At 39.3% G+C, this 20,317-nt stretch overlaps 1 protein-coding gene across 4 annotated transcripts in view; it reads left to right on the top strand.

Annotated features, from left to right (window-relative positions):
- agmo (alkylglycerol monooxygenase) overlaps positions 1 to 20,317 on the top strand; it is a 278,974-nt gene that overhangs the window by 31,324 nt on the left and 227,333 nt on the right. For 3 of the 4 annotated variants that reach the window (XM_051935716.1, XM_051935717.1, XM_028817173.2), the window contains exons 2-3: positions 531 to 658; positions 7,699 to 7,850. In XM_051935716.1, coding sequence (XP_051791676.1) covers positions 552 to 658; positions 7,699 to 7,850 — 259 coding nt within the window. In that variant the 5' untranslated portion in view covers positions 531 to 551. Of the gene's footprint in view, positions 1 to 530; positions 659 to 7,698; positions 7,851 to 20,317 lie in introns of those variants that run through there. The other variant, XM_051935718.1, reaches the window with a different exon arrangement.

The following is a 20,317-nucleotide window of genomic DNA, read 5'->3' as shown; positions in this document are numbered from 1 at the left end:
TGTAGCATCTTATCAGTGAAGTGCTGAAGAAGCTCAGTTTAATCCTCAAAAGTAGTAAATTTTTGTGCTAGTAGAAAAATCTCTTACATAATTTTATTTTGTATATATATGCTGCATTTAAAACCTTGATAGTGTCTGATTTGCTCTTTTTAAGAAAATGAACCCTGACCCTATATTGCTTAAGAGTTTTATATTTTAGCAAGGTCACTTGTTTTATATAAAGTGAACTAGAGATACATGTATTAATCAGATAAAGCAATTAACACCTGTTTATGTGCATTAAACCTGAAACTCTGTTACAATACAAATTAACAAAAGTCACATTTCCACATTCTTACCAATGCATCCGTAGACACACATTCAAGGGGTTTATTTACAGGCACCAATCAGCTATTGCTGCACTCACTGATTACTGTAAAACCCTGGGACCTGGTGTGCCCAGCCCTGTACTTATGATAAGGATTTCTCATATTTAGCATTCATCTACATCCTTTGATTGATTTCTTAATGAAACTTTGTTTGTTTTTTAGGCAACACCTTTCTTTTTGGGAATGCTGATCATTGAGACTTTAGTGAACTATGCAAAGAGCCAACCAGGTTTCAGAATTAACGATGGTCTTACTTCCATATCTGCAGGTATATTTTCTAGACTTCCAATGTAAGTACGAGTTTTAGAAAACATAAACCTATTCCAAATATATGACTTAAATCTGCTGTTTGTAATCATTTGACTGCTGGTAACAGAATAATAAAATGGATTAACATTTCTTCTGTGTATATTCTCCACTGTGCAAAAATTTTAAAATTAAAAATAAATGTTTATTTCTCCCATTTGTCCAGAAAATTTAAGCACAATCAATCCACCTTAATAAAAAGACAAGTGTCTCTATGTCTTTGTATCTGTGTGTCATCCGGTTGCTAAGTCTCACATTACCACAGATATTTGTAGGAATAAAATGCATTGCTTTTGTCATTCCAACAGATGAAGCGTCACACATGTAACACTACTTTTACAAATTCCATACCAAATAACATACAGTATAACAAAGATATGTGCTTTGTATTTGTCATTACAACAAAGTGCACATCACCAAGATTTATAGTAATGCATTTTTAGTACTACAAATGTTTGTGATATGCCATCTGCTGGAATGAGAAATGCAATGTATTTTATTACTACATGCATTACAAAATACATTATAATAGATGGTGCACTGCCAATGTTAATGCTGATGTCAATGTTGATTACTTAGATTTTAACCCATCTTAAATGGGTAGGATAGCTAGTAGTTGTGTAAAACTATTAGAAATAAAATTGTTTTCAAAAACAGCCACCAAAGCACATGTCAGCATTTATGCACATAGTGTAATAACATATAAAAAATTTTTGACATGATAATGACTCCTTCCACCCCTTTGCAGGCTCTATATAAACAAGCCTATTATCAAGATTTGTTCTTTACAATGAAGGATTTAGCTTTCTTAACATATTACATATGCTGAAGACAATGATTTATAGCACTTTACTGTTATTTTCATGAATGATATGGTGCTAGGATGTTCCAATCAGCTATTGCAATAAAACAAAAGTAAAATGTAAGCTTTTACAAATTTAGACAGATTAGGTTTTGTACAATAATTAATAAATAACAAAACCTTTAGAATAAAGCCTGATACTGAACTAACAGTTAATTATTGACAAAAACAGTATTAATGATTCGTTGCGTAATGTAACTTTGTTATTCCATGAGTTTACACACCTGTTCAGTTGTATTTCAAATGGCTAGCATTCATGTGCATAATAAAGTACTGAAATCAACATCATATTTCTAATTAGCCGGTGCGCAAAGGCTGAGTCAAATGATTGAAAAAGCAGTAGAACTACACCAATTACATATTTTGAGATTCTCTTTTTGAACAGTTTAATTCAATCAGTAATTGACAAATTATTAATCAAACAGCTTGGTCCACATAAAACTGGCATTTAAAAACCATAGCCATACGGCCCACTTGATTTTTTTTTTTTGCCATTTTATGTTTTGTTTGAATTCATGCACTGCTGCTAATCCATCCATCCATCCATTTTCCAACCCGCTGAATCTGAACACAGGGTCACGGGGGTCTGCTGGAGCCAATCCCAGCCAACACAGGGCACAAGGCAGGAACCAATCCCGGGCAGGATGTCAACCCACCGCAGACTGCTGCTAATACGTGTATTTAAATATGATTTTAATTTTGAAATTGGGATGGATATGTAAGCAATTGAATATTATACACGGCAGATCCTGTTGGATAGAGCTTTCCTGTTAAAAATAAAATAATGCATCTCAATCTAAAAAAAACTTTCAAAAAAAACAAACAAAAAAAAGAAACAGATTTGGCAAAAGATTTGAAAAGAAACCAGGAAATAATCGCTACTACCGTATTCTGCAGTTCAGAGTTCTTTGATCACATATGTCGTTTCAACATAGGAACGTATGATTTGACAGCATCCCAGTGTATCTAATTTTTATTGTATGAATATATTATAAAAATGGACTTTGTAAATATATTTATCTAAATTAAATGTGCTTAGGATGTTGGGGTAGCACAGTGGTAAGCACTGCTGCCTCACCTATCTAGCACTCTGTATTTAAATGCTGTTGTTGTCTGTTTGGAGTTTGCCTGTTCTCCTTGTTTTTGCATGAGCTTTCCTCTTGAGTGGCAGTTTTCTTTCCACATTCCCAAGGATGTGAACTTTAGGTTAGGTGGTGAGCCTGGGAGTGTGTGCTGAATGTGTGAGTTGGGCCTGCCAGAACTGGCATCCTATCCAGGTCTGGTTCTTGCCTTTTGCTGATAGATGGCGCAGTTATGGTGTAACACTGCTTCCTCATAGAACTATTATCCTTGGTGTGAATGCTGCATCCAGACATTGTCCATGAAAATTTTGCATGACGTATAGGTTAGGTTTTTTGGCAATTTCAAATTGTCCCCATATACTGTAAGTGTGAGCATGGTTTTGTGTATGAGTTGAAGCTGTATTGGACAAGTGCCGTTTCCTACTCTGTGACCAATGCTGATCCCCCACAGCCCTGAACAGGGTTATACAAGTTTGAGAACAAGATAAAATAATAATGTTGTATTGCCTAGATCTGCATATTTATATAAAATAACCTTTAGATTCTATAAAAGTATAACAAAAATAAAGTATGTGTCAATGTTTTTCTTGTAAAAATGTATACTTTTTATGACTTACACTGGCCTATAAACTAAAATAATAGTGACATTTACATTTAAGGAATCAAACAAATTTATTCCTAAAACAGAATTTTAAGAAATTAATGTATTTATAGACAGTAAAACAGTAAACACAAAAACATATTTAAAAATACTGTATGTTTTAACATATATAACTGTGTTCATGTATTACAGAGTATCACAATTATTAACACACATAACAGTGATCTTAAACTGTATGGATACAAGTTTAGTTTTATTCTCAATGTTATTGTTAAAATTTACATTGTGGTAAAGAATACCTTTGCTTTTTTGTTTCCAATGTACTTGTTTTTGCATATACCACAGATCATTTTGTTGCATAAAGGAGTTTTTTTCCCTTTAGGCATTTTTAAAAGATAAATGCCTAAGTGAATATGGCACAGGATTGTGTGGCAGGGGCTGTTTTCTGTCAGTTTAAGATCTGTCAATTCTAGTCTGCCATTACTTGCTTGCTGGAAATAAAATTGGAAGCCTGGACTGAGATTTGCACCTGTACAGGAAACAGAGCTGGATTTCAAACACAGCCTTGTTAGTTGAAACTTTTTATATGATTTTCCACTTGTATTGATCTTTGCAAAGTGTTTCACCATATAAGCTTTTTCATTGCACACTTAACAAGCAGCAAAGTCAGGTAAGCCCTTCACCTGTTACCAATATAAACAATGTTTTAACATACAGTTGTGATCATTTCTTAGGTACTGTATTTTCCTTTTGCAGGAGTTTTCACTTTCTTTGCTGAATGTTAAATTAATCAAGGCACATTATGTTAATTCATTGTTTCTTTTTGTACTTTTTCTAACTTTATATATTTACTTAAGGTTTTCCATTGAAACTTTATGCACTCTTACTGTTCATCCATGAATACAATTCATAATCTAATACAGATGATAATCTTCATTTCATTTGTTAATACACATCCATTCCTGCATTTCAGGCCTGCAACACATTTAAAAAAAAAGTTGGGACAGGGCAAATTAGGGACAGTAATAAGGTAAAAAAATTATATAACGATGTGATTTCAAACAGGTCATTTCAACAGGTGATTGTAATCATGATTTAGTACAAAAGCAGTATCCACGAAAGGCTGAGTCTTTGAGGAGTAAAGATGCGCGGAGGATCTCCAGTTTGTCAACAAATGTGTGAGAAAAGTATTGAAATATTTAAAAACAGTGTTCCTCAAAGAAAGATTGGAAGGGATGTGCATTTTATTTCCTCTACAGTGCATAACATCATTAAACAATTCAAGGCGGAATTTCAGTGCAAGCCTAAACCGAACACCCATGATCTCTGAGCCCTTGGACGGCATTGCATCAAGAATTGCCACTCATCAATAGCTGATATAACCACATGGGCAAGGGATTATTTTGGCAAACCTTTGTCAAGCACTACGATACGGAGTTATATTCACAAGTACCACTTAAAACTTTACTGTCTAAAAAAGAAGCTTTATATTAACCATGCCCAGAAGAAACTTTGACTTTTCTGTGCTCAGAGGCATCTGGGATAGACCATCATACAGTGGAAACATGTACTGTTGTTGGATGAATCAGTTTTCCATATCTTTTCTGGAAGAAATGGATGCCGTGTGCTTGGGACCATAGACAAAAAGGACCATCAAGACAGTTACCAGCAACACATCCAAAAGTCAAGGTCTGTTATGATATGGGGTTGTGTCAGTGCCCTTGGCAAAGGTAATTTATACTTCTGTAGTGGCAATATTAATGCAGAAAAATACATTGAGATTTTAGAGTAACATATGCTGCTTTCAAGACAACATCTTTTTCAGGGACGTCATCCATCCATCCATCCATTTTCCAACCCACTGAATCCGAACACAGGGTCACGGGGGTCTGCTGGAGCCAATCCCAGCCAACACAGGGACGTCATGCATTTTTCAATAAGACCATGCAAAGCCACATTCTGCACACATTACAAAGACATGGCTGTGGAAGAAGAGGGTGTGGATATTGGACTGGCCTGCCTGAAATCCAGACCTGTGCCCAAAAGAGAATATGTGGAGAATTTTGAAACTAAAAATGTGACAACCAATGACCCTGTACTGTTGTACAACTGAAGAGTGTTGGCAGGAAGAATGGGATAAAATAACACTCTGAACTACTTCATCGCTTGGTATCCTCAGTGCCAAAACATTTTTTAAGTGTTGTTAGAAGGAATGGCAAAATTACAAAGTGGTAAATGCTCTGTGTATGGAGGTATATTAACAAATAAAATGAAGTTTAGCAGAGAAAAAATAAAATATCTTGGGTTCATACTGTCTGCAATGAAATAAAAATCCACTCCATTTTTTTTTTTTTTTTTTGCATCTTCCATACCACCCAAAATCTTGTTAATATGAAGTATTCACAGGTCTTATACTGAAGTATGCAATATCAAGAGAAAAATGTCTCATTTATGGCTGCTCTGATCATCTCGAATTGAAGTTATTTTAGTAGACCACATTGCAGAGATAAATAACCACTTTTTTGATGGTTTGAATTATTAATATGAAAAGTAAGCATTTGTTAATGTTTTGTTAAAGAACTGTGTGTAAGTCATAGACACATGTTTGCAGTGCCTAAACTATAGTGTTAACTTATTATTTTAATATTCATGTATGCACATATGAAGGCACACACAATCAAATGCATGCAAAGAATTTTTTAAGTGAAGATAGCTGACATCTTGTGTGCCATAACAGAGCACATGATGGATGATAATACATATTTTATATACAGTATATAGATAGGTAGATATAAATGTACTTGATTGTATATTATTGTACAGTAGAATTGATTATATTAAATTGTAAAATCTTCTGTTGAGTGATTTCCTGCAATATCACTAAAAAGTTAAATTTACATGGCAGTACAGTGTCGAGTATTACATACTGATTTTAATAAGGTTCATTGTTATAAAAACAAATAATATAAAAAAGGTATATTGCTATCTCTATCTAATAAAGTATACAAGAAATAGAAATAGTCCAATCTTCAAACGGTTAACTAAGTCTTCAAATTAGTCTTTTTATGCAATGCAAAAGTTTTTTATTTTTGTTAATAAGTAGATGGTCAGAACAATGTTGTTTGCTTTGCATTATATGATAAATTATTTAAAGGGTGGTAAGAATTATAGGAAGATTGTGCTAAAAATCAAAACGAGTTTTAAACTGAAAGCATGTCACATTTAAATATTATTGCTAAAATCTTGCGACTCATCAGTCACTTAATCGCAGTGATTCTAAGTCACATTTGTAACACGAGTTGCATAAGTGTAGGGTCATTTTGGCAGCCAATTCATGTAAAGAACACCAGAATAAGAACAAAAGCAAAAGAAAACAAACAAGCACTATGAACAGCCTTAGAATTAAGTTACCTACTTATTTGGCTGGCAATTTACTCACTCCCAGTTTCTTATTCTGTATTAACAGTAAGAGATAAGTTATACATTGATTTGTGTCATTAAAAATGACCAATAATTACAAAACAATTATTTCTTATTTGGGCTCTTGTGTGAGTATACAACAAATGGCTTAAACTCTGTTAGACTACTTTAATTCGCAGGTTTGAGATAAGACAGGCTCATTTGTTAAATTTCTTCTGAATTTTGCTTACTCCAGTGTGAGTATACTAGTCTAATTCACTGGCAAACTTGGCACATTGCCTTATCTAATGCATGAAACTATGATGTTTAATTGGCTGTCTAAAGGGTTAAATCAGTTTTGAGACAAGACAGATTTATTAAATTGCAGTAGAATTTTGCCAGGCTCAATGCAGGTGCAACAGTTAAAATAGAAGAAGTTTTAAATTTGGATCAAAATCACCAAACATTAACAATTTTCAGTACATTATTTTTGCAGACAGGTAAGTTTATGGACATTTCCTCAAATAATAGGCTTAAAAACTAATAGCATGATCCATGGTAAATAGGATCTTTATATTTAAGCATTAATAATTTCATCATTTGTTTTGTTAGAGGGCTAGAAGCTGGCACAGGAATTTTTGCTACCTCACCACTCCCTAGACCCAGTTCAAATCCTGGTCTAGCGACTGTGTGTAGTTGGCACCAATGTGTTTGTTTGTAAGGAATTTTCTCTGCATGTACTAATCTTACTTTCATCTCCAAAAGATGTACACTCACTGGCCATTTTATAAGGTATATTGTCATCTTAATAAGTCAGCTCTGACTTTCTTTTTCATGACTTAAGAATTCTTTCTTCAGATCTGGATATTAGAAGGATGAAGGTATATAAGTAAGGAATGCTTGCTTTAATCATGACTGTTCATGCAAAAGAAACACTAACTTATTTAATGGCTGTAATGAAGTAGCATACCTGAATTGTGCCATTACAAAAATAAATAAACATTTGAAAATATAATACTAATTATGCTGTTATACAGTAATTACCAGAGTTATTTATAACAAATATTTCAATTTATGTAGGATGTTAAGAAGAAGTCTTGAGGTCTCTGCGTACATCTACGTATGGAATAACTACCGAATTTTGGAAATGCCATGGGACTCTCCATGGACGTGGTGGCTGACATTTCTTGGCGTTGACTTTGCATATTACTGGGTTCATCGTTTTTCTCATGGTATGAAATTACCAATTTCTTTTTAACTTTTTGGTCTTGCTTGTTGCTTCATTATATTTATTAAGATATAGTAACACCAAATACATAATGACCGCAAGCTAATTCATCTTGTGTGAGTTCTACAGGTCAATAGGTAGTTTTTTAAAGGTCTAATGATGTTTAGTAAGGGTAGCAGCATTGGCAATTCCCAGCCTCAGATGCCACAATCTTAAAATTAGATTTTTGAGTGTCTTTTGAAATATTGCTTGGAAGCCAATCACCAGGTTGTAGCTCCATGTGAATTGAGCACAGTCTATCCTGAATTGAGTTCCAGATGATTTTGAGACATTCCTGAGAGTTCCTTTTTACAGTGAAGATTCTTCCATGTAATTGTATTTATATCAATGTATGAGCAATGAATAGAAATTCGGTAAATTAATATTTGTCTTAAACCTAATGTCTGGCTTCTTTTGTTAAGATGTGTCAAGGTTGTAGGTAGCTTCACTTCCACATATGAAGATTAACAGAACTGTTAAGGAAAATAATGAAATTATATTCTCTGACACTCTTTAAATAGAATTTTAAAGAGGAAAATATCATAATATTGCTGTAATAGGGGCTTGGCAGAGACCATAATAGCAAGTTATTTAACATAGTGCAGGACAGAAAACCATAATATCTTGTGTTTTTTCCCAAAATTATGGATGGTGCTCAGAATCAATTACTCTGGGGGTATAAAGGTTTGGAGGACATCTGGGTGTCCCTGCTCCTCTTCCCCCCAGCACTTCCCGGTGTGGCGGAAGTGCTGAGGTCCAGGGCTCTCTAGGCATTGGGGCGCCCCCTGCCGGTGACCACGGGCCCCTACAGGGTTGGGCTTCACAGCCGTGTACCCGTGGTCCCCAACACAACCAGGGCGGACGCCCCCTCGTGGTCTGGAGGAGGTGTGAGCCCTCCTCCAGTCCTCTTGGGTATCCCGGTTGGGTACCACCCCCAGCTGATAACCACTATATATATATATATATATATATATATATATATATATATACCGTATATATATATATATATATATATATATATATATATATATATATATATATATATATATATAAGCTTGTTTGGTGTCCTTTGTTCTTGGCTAAGTTCTTGTTATTTGGAGGATTTCTCATTTAGAAATTTAGATGAGAAATAAAATATTTTTATAGTCCAAATCAATATTTATGAAGATTGGATAAATATTTTTCCATATTCTGAGAAAATAGCATCATATTACCTGCTGTGATTTTTTTTTTATTGTAACAAAGATTTCCCTATTGTAAGAATAACACTTTTACCCATTACAGTGCAGTTAGTTGTTCAAGTTTGCTTGGTTGGCTAATGATTAAACTGCTGAAATTTCATGCTGATTTAGTTTGTTAAAGCTGTCAGGACAACTTCTTCATTCTGACTTTTTAATTTGTTCTAGGGTCTTAGAGACTTTTGTGTAGGGAAAAAGTACTTCTTGGATTCCTTCTTTAATTTCACTGCACTGGTATCCTTAAGAAAATGTCACTGTATGGAGAATAAACAGCAACACTTTTAAAAGGCTAAGTTAAGGCTATAGAAAGCAATTAGTTCACAAGGATTAAAAATGTCCTAAATGGCTAGCCACAAGTAATCAGCCAGCAGTATGTGACATCAAGAAAAAAATCAAGAAAACAGTTGAAGACAAAGGTCTTCAGACAAAGCACATTTACCTTTAGTGAAAAGGTATATCATGAGGGCTCCATGAATTCAACTGTTATGCAACAGGATGTACTGTAGTCTAACAGGGACTTTGCTAAAGACAACAACAACACTTCACAGTTGACTATGATTTACTACATAAGACCAAAAAATAAACACACCAACACAGTCCAAGGTTCAAATAAAAGGTGTTTATTTTAATTACCTTGTAAACACAAGCACAAAACCAGTTGTTTCTTCGTCCCTCTCTCTATCAAACTTATGTCCTCCAGTCAAGTGTTGCCTTCCTTCCTCCTAACTCTGACTCATCTGGACAAGGCAATGTGGTCCCTTTTATTGAAGACCTGGGATTACTTCTGGTGCCAGGGCTTTTGCCTGTTTGAAGTACTTCTGGTTCATACAGATGTTCCCAATAACAGGGAGTATAAATCCCTGCAGCACCCTCTTGCAGCACCTGTGAACCCCAGCAGTTCTGCATTACCAGACTACATTTACCAGCATGCCCTACTGGTTTCCAATCTGGCACCAATATCCAGGGCAGCTGCCATCGAGGGCTATAAACAGACCTCAGCGACAGTCCTTCCATGCCCTTCCCTTTTATCCCTTTTATCCCAGTCAGAGAAAGTACAGTAAATATATCTGGCTGGGATGCCTGTGCATCTGCCTGAAGTTTCCTGTATAATATATATAATTTTGACTCACCCTATATATATATATACTGTGGGGAACAGCTCGGACACAGACAGGCAAACATTGTTTTAAGCACGACAACACGTTTATTTACACGACTATTTACAAAGGTGAAACACACAACCCCCTTCAACCCAAAGTCCAGGCCTTTTTACACAATGCCTCTCTTCGCTGCCTCCACTCCTCTCCACCGAGCTCTTGCCTTCTTCCTCCTGACTCCAGCCATCAAATGGAGGGAGGCGGCCCCTTTTATACACACCCAGACGTGCACCAGGTGTCTCCCGATGAGCTTGCAGAGATGAAGATTAGCCATAACCATTATAATCACTATTATCTGGATTTACCCAAGATGGAAGTTTGTCTAAGCCACAATTGTGTTATTTTAATTCACAGAAAAAATCACCTCCTTATTTTACTTATCATTGTCATTATTAATATCTAAAGCAGAAGGATCTGATGTAGCATCAGCTGGAAGTTTGGCCTGATGTTGACAGTTATTTTAGTAGCTTCTCAGACATTTTTAAATGTATCAAAGTACTTAGTACACAATTGTTTTTATCCTAGACTCTTTTTACAAAATGAATAACATAATACTATTTTGAAAGTGTCACTTTTTTATGTCTCTGAAGCTCCAAAACTATTCATTCTGTGATATTGTTTCATCAAAAACTGAAACATACATTGCTTGGTCTTAGTGTGGTGTAAGATATTGCTAAGTATATGACAAACCTGTATACATTATTCACAAAAGAATTTCCAGGGTAAAGTATAATAAATGACAGAATATGAGAAAATAGCAAGTAAAGCACACCTCTTGTCCAGCAGGGTAATGCCTGGAAATTCCTAAGCTGAAAACACAAAAGTTGGTTTTACTCCTCTTGACAGGTATTTCCTGGAGATGGTCCATTAGCTAAGATTTTGATTTATAGCCTTCATGTCTCTGTGGTGAATGTGCTATTTTTGCTCCACAGGCTTTTCTGATATAAATGCTACATTAATACATGCTTTCTTAAGTGATGTATTTCACTGCAATATGAATTTTAACTATTTTCCTATAGTGTAACATATTTATATGTTTTAGTGTTTGTAATATTGCATTTTTAAAGCAGAGATGTGAAATCCTTTCATTATTATTAATTAGAGAGTTTTACTGTATGTATGGCTTTTTAGGCAGTATTTCTCACCTTTCAAAAGGTATTGTAGAGCTTCCAACAAGAAGGAACAGCAATATATTAACCATATGAAAAAATCTGTAACAAAAAAGCTTTTTTCAAAAAATCCTTCATCAAAAAAATTGTTTTAATATTTACAAAACTAATTAAACTTCCAGCTCATATTATTCTAAAATGTTTTTAGAATGTATTTTTATTAAGTTTTGCTGTAAATTGTAAAATTGTGAAATATATAAAATGCTTGCAGTGGTAGCACTGCTGCCTCGTAGTTAGGACGGGTTCACTTCCCAGGTCCTCCCAGCGTGGAGTTTGCATGTTCTCCCCGTGTCTGCATGGGTTTACTCCGGGTGCTCCAGTTTCCTCCCACAGTCCAAAGACATGCAGGTTAAGTGGATTGGCGATTCTGAAATTGTCCCTAGTGTGTGCTTGGTGTGTGGGTGGGTGTGTGTGTCATGCGGTGGGTTGGCACCCTGCCCAGGATTGGTTCCTGCCTTGCGCCCTGTGTTGGCTGGGATTGGCTCCAGCAGACCCCTGTGACCCTGTGTTCGGATTCAGTGGGTTCAGTCCTCAGACAATTCTCTGCTCTTCTTTCTGTTCTCCGTGCTTAGTGTGGCACACTCAGACACACAACAGAAAGGTTGAGTCAACTTTTCTCCATTTTAACTGGCTTCAGGTGTGATTGCTATATTGCCAGCACCTATTTCTTGTCACAGGTGAGTTCAAACGAGCATCATATGCTTGAAATAAAATGATTTAGCCACAATTTTGAAAGGGTGCCAATAATTTTGTCCAGCCCGGTTTTTGAGTTTTGTGTGACATGATGTCAGATTTGGCTTTTTTCTCTGTTTTTTTGTGTTGTTCCAATGCACATAAATGAAATAAACATGTGTATACCAAAACATTTGTAATTGCAACAATTTTCTGGGAGAAATGGTACATTTTCAAGGAAAATTCCAGGGGTGCCAATAATTTCGGCCATGACTGTACATTGTTTTACTCTTGTGTCATTATAAACAAATGTTATACTCAATGTGGAACAATAAGTTCATAATTAAAACATACTGTATCACTTCCAGTAAATTACCCTCCTTTCCTTTTCTGAATATGCTTAATCTAATTCAAGGTCATGAGAACCGGAGTTCTTACAAAATTCACATTATTGATACTGTTCAATAAACATAATTATGATTAGTGTTGGTTTGTCTTGGGCCAAGCTTTATTGGCTCTGGGTCATTTTACAAAATGGTGTACGGTATAATTACTTGAACATGTAAGAAACTGTTTAATCACAATAAGTGTGCACCATTCATATACATACGTGTGTGACTTTCTGAGCCAAAAAGTGACATAAAAATCCCATCCAGATATTTTTAGATTTCATATTATGTCATAACGGATTGTCAATTGAATTGTCAAATGCAAACATCAGAACAAAGGATGCAAATAACAAAACTGCATAATCAAAGTAAAAGATAATGTGTGCCATGACTAGGAGCACAATTAAAATTATGACTAAAAATATGTGAGGGTGAATTGAAAAAAATGTAAATAGCGGGTAAACCAATCCAAGAAAAAAAATATGAAAGCTAGGATCAATGATTAAGCAAAAACATTATTCAGCCAACATCACAAGCATAATATGATAGGAGCTAAAGGCATTCACAGAGTTGCACATTTACGGTATTCTGTTTTTCCTAGTCCTTCAATTGTTAACTACATTCTTTTCCTCCCCTTTTTTTTCTAACTAATAAAAAATAAAAACTGACATTAAATCCTACAGTATATGTGCAGCTGTGATTAGGCAATCTATTGAGATTCATTTTATTCGGCAAAAATTTTTTTTTTTCACAGTGCTTTTTGAAATAGTGAATAATGTGATGTTAAAAAACAAACAATAGCATTAAAGAACTTAATCTATGGAAAAAAAAAACTTTTTGCATTTTGTGATAGATGAAAAGATAACACACTGTGATGTGGTGCCTGGCTCTTAAGATTTTATTAGAAAGAGCGCCAGGAAGGCTCAGGGCAGAGTAAAGCCCAGCATAAGACCTCCATGAGAGATACAGAGAGACTGGCACCAGTGTGGGAAAGTAAAGGATGCTAGAAGAAGGATAAGCCTGGTGCATGCATTAGTTGACCTATAAGATTGTTAAAGGCATGGAAACTGGTATAAGACAGGGAGAGGTTTGCACCATGGATGTATTCAAGACAATGGCCATAAAAAATTGGGAGGTTGAAAACCCCCTTGGCCAATAAAAGGAGGAGACTTACAGTTGGCTTGTTACAAACTTTTAGTTTATTAAGGGGTGGCACATAGTCTAGCCTGGTGTTTCTGTGATAAAAGTAAGAGTCTTATTGCAGAAGTGAGACTTGGTAGACTACATTACCTGACGGCCACACTTCACACATACTGACTTACATGTGCCCTGCATTTCCCTTCTCATCCAATATGTTCTGTTAACCTGTTCATGTTACACTTTGTATTGTAAGTATTCATGCTGTTGTAAATGACTATAATAACATCCCATACTAATCATGTGACTGTTCTAATATTAAGTCCTCTCACAAGTCACTACCTATTAAAATAATATCCTTTCTTACTGTAACATGTGATGTTCCTCTCTCCCTCATCATTATTTCATTAATGCTTTTATTCTTGTGAAATTTTCGCAAGCACGATTTTCTAGTTTATTTATATAGCACATTTTCCTTCAAACACTGTAGTTCAAATTGCTTTACAAGATATCAAAGAGAAGGTTACATGAAAAAAACAAGATTAGACAATTCTATTAAAAAATAAGTAACAAAAGAAAATGGCTAGGTCAGATGGCCAGTAGAACAGAAAAAACAAAAAATCGTAGACTGGAGAAAAAAAAAATCTGCAGGGGTTCCAAGGCCAAAAGACTCTACAGCTCCCACTGGGCATTCTACCTAACATACAGTGGTGTGAAAAACTATTTGCCCCCTTCCTGATTTCTTATTCTTTTGCATGTTTGTCACACAAAATGTTTCTGATCATCAAACACATTTAACCATTAGTCAAATATAACACAAGTAAACACAAAATGCAGTTTGTAAATGATGGTTTTTATTATTTAGGGAGAAAAAAAAATCCAAACCTACATGGCCCTGTGTGAAAAAGTAATTGCCCCCTGAACCTAATAACTGGTTGGGCCACCCTTAGCAGCAATAACTGCAATCAAGCATTTGCGATAACTTGCAATGAGTCTATTACAGCGCTCTGGAGGAATTTTGGCCCACTCATCTTTGCAAAATTGTTGTAATTCAGCTTTATTTGAGGGTTTTCTAGCATGAACCGCCTTTTTAAGGTCATGCCATAGCATCTCAATTGGATTCAGGTCAGGACTTTGACTAGGCCACTCCAAAGTCTTCATTTTGTTTTTCTTCAGCCATTCAGAGGTGGATTTGCTGGTGTGTTTTGGGTCATTGTCCTGTTGCAGCACCCAAGATCGCTTCAGCTTGAGTTGACGAACAGATGGCCTGACATTCTCCTTCAGGATTTTTTGGTAGACAGTAGAATTCATGGTTCCATCTATCACAGCAAGCCTTCCAGGTCCTGAAGCAGCAAAACAACCCCAGACCATCACACTACCACCACCATATTTTACTGTTGGTATGATGTTCTTTTTCTGAAATGCTGTGTTCCTTTTACGCCAGATGTAACGGGACATTTGCCTTCCAAAAAGTTCAATTTTTGTCTCATCAGTCCACAAGGTATTTTCCCAAAAGTCTTGGCAATCATTGAGATGTTTCTTAGCAAAATTGAGACGAGCCCTAATGTTCTTTTTGCTTAACAGTGGTTTGCATCTTGGAAATCTGCCATGCAGGCCGTTTTTGCCCAGTCTCTTTCTTATGGTGGAGTCGTGAACACTGACCTTAATTGAGGCAAGTGAGGCCTGCAGTTCTTTAGACGTTATCCTGGGGTCTTTTGTGACCTCTCGGATGAGTCGTCTCTGCGCTCTTGGGGTAATTTTGGTTGGCCGGCCACTCCTGGGAAGGTTCACCACTGTTCCATGTTTCTGCCATTTGTGGATAATGGCTCTCACTGTGGTTCGCTGGAGTCCCAAAGCTTTAGAAATGGCTTTATAACCTTTACCAGACTGATAGATCTCAATTACTTCTGTTCTCATTTGTTCCTGAATTTCTTTGGATCTTGGCATGATGTCTAGCTTTTGAGGTGCTTTTGGTCTACTTCTCTGTGTCAGGCAGCTCCTATTTAAGTGATTTCTTGATTGAAACAGGTGTGGCAGTAATCAGGCCTGGGGGTGGCTACGGAAATTGAACTCAGGTATGATACACCACAGTTAGGTTATTTTTTAACAAGGGGGCAATTACTTTTTCACACAGGGCCATGTAGGTTTGGATTTTTTTTCTCCCTAAATAATAAAAACCATCATTTAAAAACTGCATTTTGTGTTTACTTGTGTTATATTTGACTAATGGTTAAATGTGTTTGATGATCAGAAACATTTTGTGTGACAAACATGCAAAAGAATAAGAAATCAGGAAGGGGGCAAATAGTTTTTCACACCACTGTAAATGTTCTTAAATCTTGATGCAGTTGGTTCCGTGGACACCTGAGACATCCACCTTAATTCCATCATCACAGGTGTCTGCATGGTGCTGTGATCAGGTGGTGGTGGTGCAGATCACCACCACAGAAGAACTGGAAAAGACAGAAGAGAATAGTGGGAATTAGTACAGATCGTGGGTCAATGAAGAATATGATAATTCTATACTCATATAGTCTATCAGGAATAGAACTTAAACATAGCTATAAAAAAGACAAATTAAAATAATGGTTTTTAAGCAATTTTTAAAAATATTCCACAGTATTAGCCTGGTGAATTTTTATTGGTAAAGTATTCCAGATTTTAGGTACGTAACAGGAAATGGTCACATAACCACTTCTTTTAAGCTTGGCTCTTGGAATTATAAGCAGACCTCTATTTGAAGATCTAAGGTTTTGACTTGGAGTGTTGGGGGGCAGGCATTCCAAATTATAGGATGGAGCAAGATTATTTAAGGCTTTATAAACCATTAGTACAATTTTTTGCAATCAATGATTTGTTGAGATCAAGATATGATACATAGCAATGTAAAAAACAGGAAAATATATACACTATATAAAATTACAGATAAGTCGACATTAGTAGTATTTTAAAGTCTATTCTGAATGACGCAGGTAACCAATGTAACAACGCTAAAACTGGTGAGATGTGCTGAATTTTTTTTCTAGTCTAGTTAAGATTCTGGCTGCTGCATACTGCATTAATTGCAGCTGATTGATGTCTTGCTTAGGTAGTCCTGTTGGGAGTGCATTACAGTAACCTAATCGATTAAAAACAAAAGTGTGAACTAATTTTCCAGCATTTTGTGAAGTTATGAGAGGTCTAACTTTTGCTATACTCCATAAGTGAAAAAATGTAGTCCTAGTAATCCTGTTAATATGCGATTTAAAGTTTAGTTCAGAGTCAATGATTACCCCTATATTCTTTACCTCTGACTTGACTTAAACCTAAGGGATCAACTTTACTTCTAATAACCTACTTCCATGTTTCCTAATCGGTAAGATTGCTGTTTTTTCTTTATTTAGTTTGAGAAAGCCCCTCCTTTAACCGTCACCTTATCGTGGTGGAGGGGTTTGCGTGTCCCAATGATCCTAGGAGCTCTGTTGTCCGGGGCTTTATGCCCCTGGTAGGGCCACCCAAGGCAAACTGGTCCTAGGTGAGGGATGAGACAAAGAGCGGTTAAACAAACCTCCTATGAAGAAAAACCCGGACGCGGGTTACCGGGGCCCCACTCTGGAGCCAGGCCTGGAGGTGGGGCTCGATGGCGAGCGCCTGGTGGCCGGGCCTGCACCCATGGGGCTCGGCCGGGCACAGCCCGAAGAGGCAACGTGGGTCCCCCTTCCCATGGGCTCACCACCTATGGGAGGGGCCAAGGAGGTCGGGTGCAGTGTGAGTTGGGTGGTGGCCGAAGGCAGGGACCTTGGCGGTCCGATCCTCGGCTACAGAAACTGGCTCTTGGGACGTGGAATGTCACCTCTCTGAAGGGGAAGGAGCCTGAGCTAGTGCGCGAAGTTGAGAGGTTCCGGCTAGATATAGTCGGACTCACCTCGACGCACAGCTTGGACTCTGGAACCAATCTCCTTGAGAGGGGCTGGACTCTCTACCACTCTGGAGTTGCCCCCGGTGAGAGGCGCCGAGCAGGTGTGGGTATACTTATTGCCCCCCAACTTGGAGCCTGTACATTGGGGTTTACCCCGGTGGACGAGAGGGTAGCCTCCCTTCGCCTTCGGGTGGGGGGACGGGTCCTAACTGTTGTTTGTGTGTATGCACCGAACAGCAGTTCGGAGTACCCACCCTTTTTGGAGTCCCTGGAGGGGGTGCTAGAGGGCATACCTTCTGGGGACTCCCTCGTTCTGCTGGGAGACTTCAATGCTCACGTGGGCAATGACAGTGAGACCTGGAAGGGCGTGATTGGGAGGAATGGCCCCCCTGATCTGAACCCGAGCGGTGTTTTGTTATTGGACTTCTGTGCTCGTCACGGATTGTCCATAACGAACACCATGTTCAAGCATAGGGGTGTTCATATGTGCACTTGGCACCAGGACACCCTAGGCCTCAGTTCGATGATCGACTTTGTGGTCGTGTTGTCGGACTTGCGGCCACATGTCTTGGACACTCGGGTGAAGAGAGGGGCGGAGCTGTCAACTGATCACCACCTGGTGGTGAGTTGGCTTCGATGGTGGGGGAGGATGCCGGTCAGGCGTGGTAGGCCCAAACGTGTTGTGAGGGTCTGCTGGGAACGTCTGGCAGAGCCCCCTGTCAGAAGTAGCTTCAACTCCCACCTCCGGCAGAACTTCGACCACATCCCGAGGGAGGTGGGGGACATTGAGTCCGAATGGGCCATGTTCCGTGCCTCTATTGTTGAGGCAGCTGACCGGAGCTGTGGCCGTAAGGTGGTCGGTGCCTGTCGTGGCGGCAGTCCCCGAACCCGCTGGTGGACACCGGCGGTGAAGGATGCCGTCAAGCTGAAGAAGGAGTCCTACAGGACCCTTTTGTCCTGTGGGACCCCGGAGGCAGCTGATAGGTACCGGCAGGCCAAGCGGAATGCGGCTTTGGTGGTTGCTGAGGCAAAAACTCGGGCGTGGGAGGAGTTTGGGGAGGCCATGGAGAATGACTTTCGGACGGCTTCGAGGAGATTCTGGTCCACCATCCGGCGTCTCAGGAAGGGGAAGCAGTGCAGTGTCAACACTGTATATGGTGGGGATGGTGCGCTGCTGACCTCGACTCGGGATGTTGTGGGTCGGTGGGGGGAATACTTCGAAGACCTCCTCAATCCCATTAACATGCCTTCCAATGAGGAAGCAGAGCCTGGGGACTCAGAGGTGGACTCCCCCATCTCTGGGACTGAGGTCACCGAGGTGGTCAAAAAACTCCTTGGTGGTAGGGCCCCGGGGGTGGATGAGATACGCCCGGAGTTCCTCAAGGCTCTGGATGTTGTAGGACTGTCTTGGCTGACACGCCTCTGCAACATCGCATGGACATCAGGGACAGTGCCTCTGGATTGGCAGACCGGGGTGGTGGTCCCCCTCTTTAAGAAGGGGGATCGGAGGGTGTGTTCCAACTACAGAGGGATCACACTCCTCAGCCTCCCTGGAAAAGTCTATTCAGGGGTCCTGGAGAGGAGGGTCCGTCGGATAGTCGAGCCTCGGATTCAGGAGGAACAGTGTGGTTTTCGTCCTGGTCGCGGAACAGTGGACCAGCTCTATACCCTTAGCAGGGTCCTGGAGGGTGCATGGGAGTTTGCCCAACCAGTCTACATGTGTTTTGTGGACTTAGAAAAGGCATTCGACCGTGTCCCTCGGGGAATCCTGTGGGGGGGTACTCCGAGAGTATGGGGTACCGGCCCCCCTGATAAGGGCTGTTCAGTCCCTGTACGATCGGTGCCAGAGCTTGGTCCGCATTGCCGGCAGTAAGTCGAACCCGTTTCCAGTGAGAGTTGGACTCCGCCAGGGCTGCCCTTTGTCACCGATTCTGTTCATATCTTTTATGGACAGAATTTCTAGGCGCAGCCAGGGTGTTGAGGGGGTCCAGTTTGGTGGGCTCAGGATTGGGTCACTGCTTTTTGCAGATGATGTTGTCCTGTTTGCTTCATCAGGCCGTGATCTTCAGCTCTCTCTGGATCGGTTCGCAGCCGAGTGTGAAGCGGCTGGGATGAGAATCAGCACCTCCAAATCCGAGACCATGGTCCTCAGCCGGAAAAGGGTGGAGTGCCCTCTCAGGGTTGGTAGCGAGATCCTGCCCCAAGTGGAGGAGTTCAAGTATCTCGGGGTCTTGTTCACGAGTGAGGGAAGAATGGAGCGTGAGATCGACAGGCGGATCGGTGCGGCATCCGCAGTAATGCGGGCATTGCATCGGTCTGTCGTGGTGAAAAAGGAGCTGAGCCGCAAGGCGAAGCTCTCAATTTACCAGTCGATCTATGTTCCTACCCTCACCTATGGTCATGAGCTATGGGTAGTGACCGAAAGAACGAGATCGCGAATACAAGCGGCTGAAATGAGTTTCCTCCGCAGGGTGTCTGGGCTTTCCCTTAAAGATAGGGTGAGAAGCTCAGTCATCCGGGAGGGGCTCAGAGTAGAGCCGCTGCTCCTCCGCATCGAGAGGAGTCAGATGAGGTGGCTCGGGCATCTGATCAGGATGCCTCCTGGACGCCTCCCTGGTGAGGTGTTCCGGGCACGTCCAACCGGGAGGAGACCCCGGGGAAGACCCAGGACACGCTGGAGGGACTATGTCTCTCGACTGGCCTGGGAACGCCTTGGGATTCTCTCGGAAGAGCTAGAAGAAGTGGCCGGGGAGAGGGAAGTCTGGGCATCTC

Source organism: Erpetoichthys calabaricus, chromosome 13, assembly GCF_900747795.2.
Source record: "Erpetoichthys calabaricus chromosome 13, fErpCal1.3, whole genome shotgun sequence".
Classification (NCBI taxonomy): Eukaryota; Metazoa; Chordata; class Cladistia; order Polypteriformes; family Polypteridae; genus Erpetoichthys; species Erpetoichthys calabaricus.
Note: the sequence above shows the minus strand (reverse complement) of the source record. Positions and strands in the feature narration are given on the sequence as shown.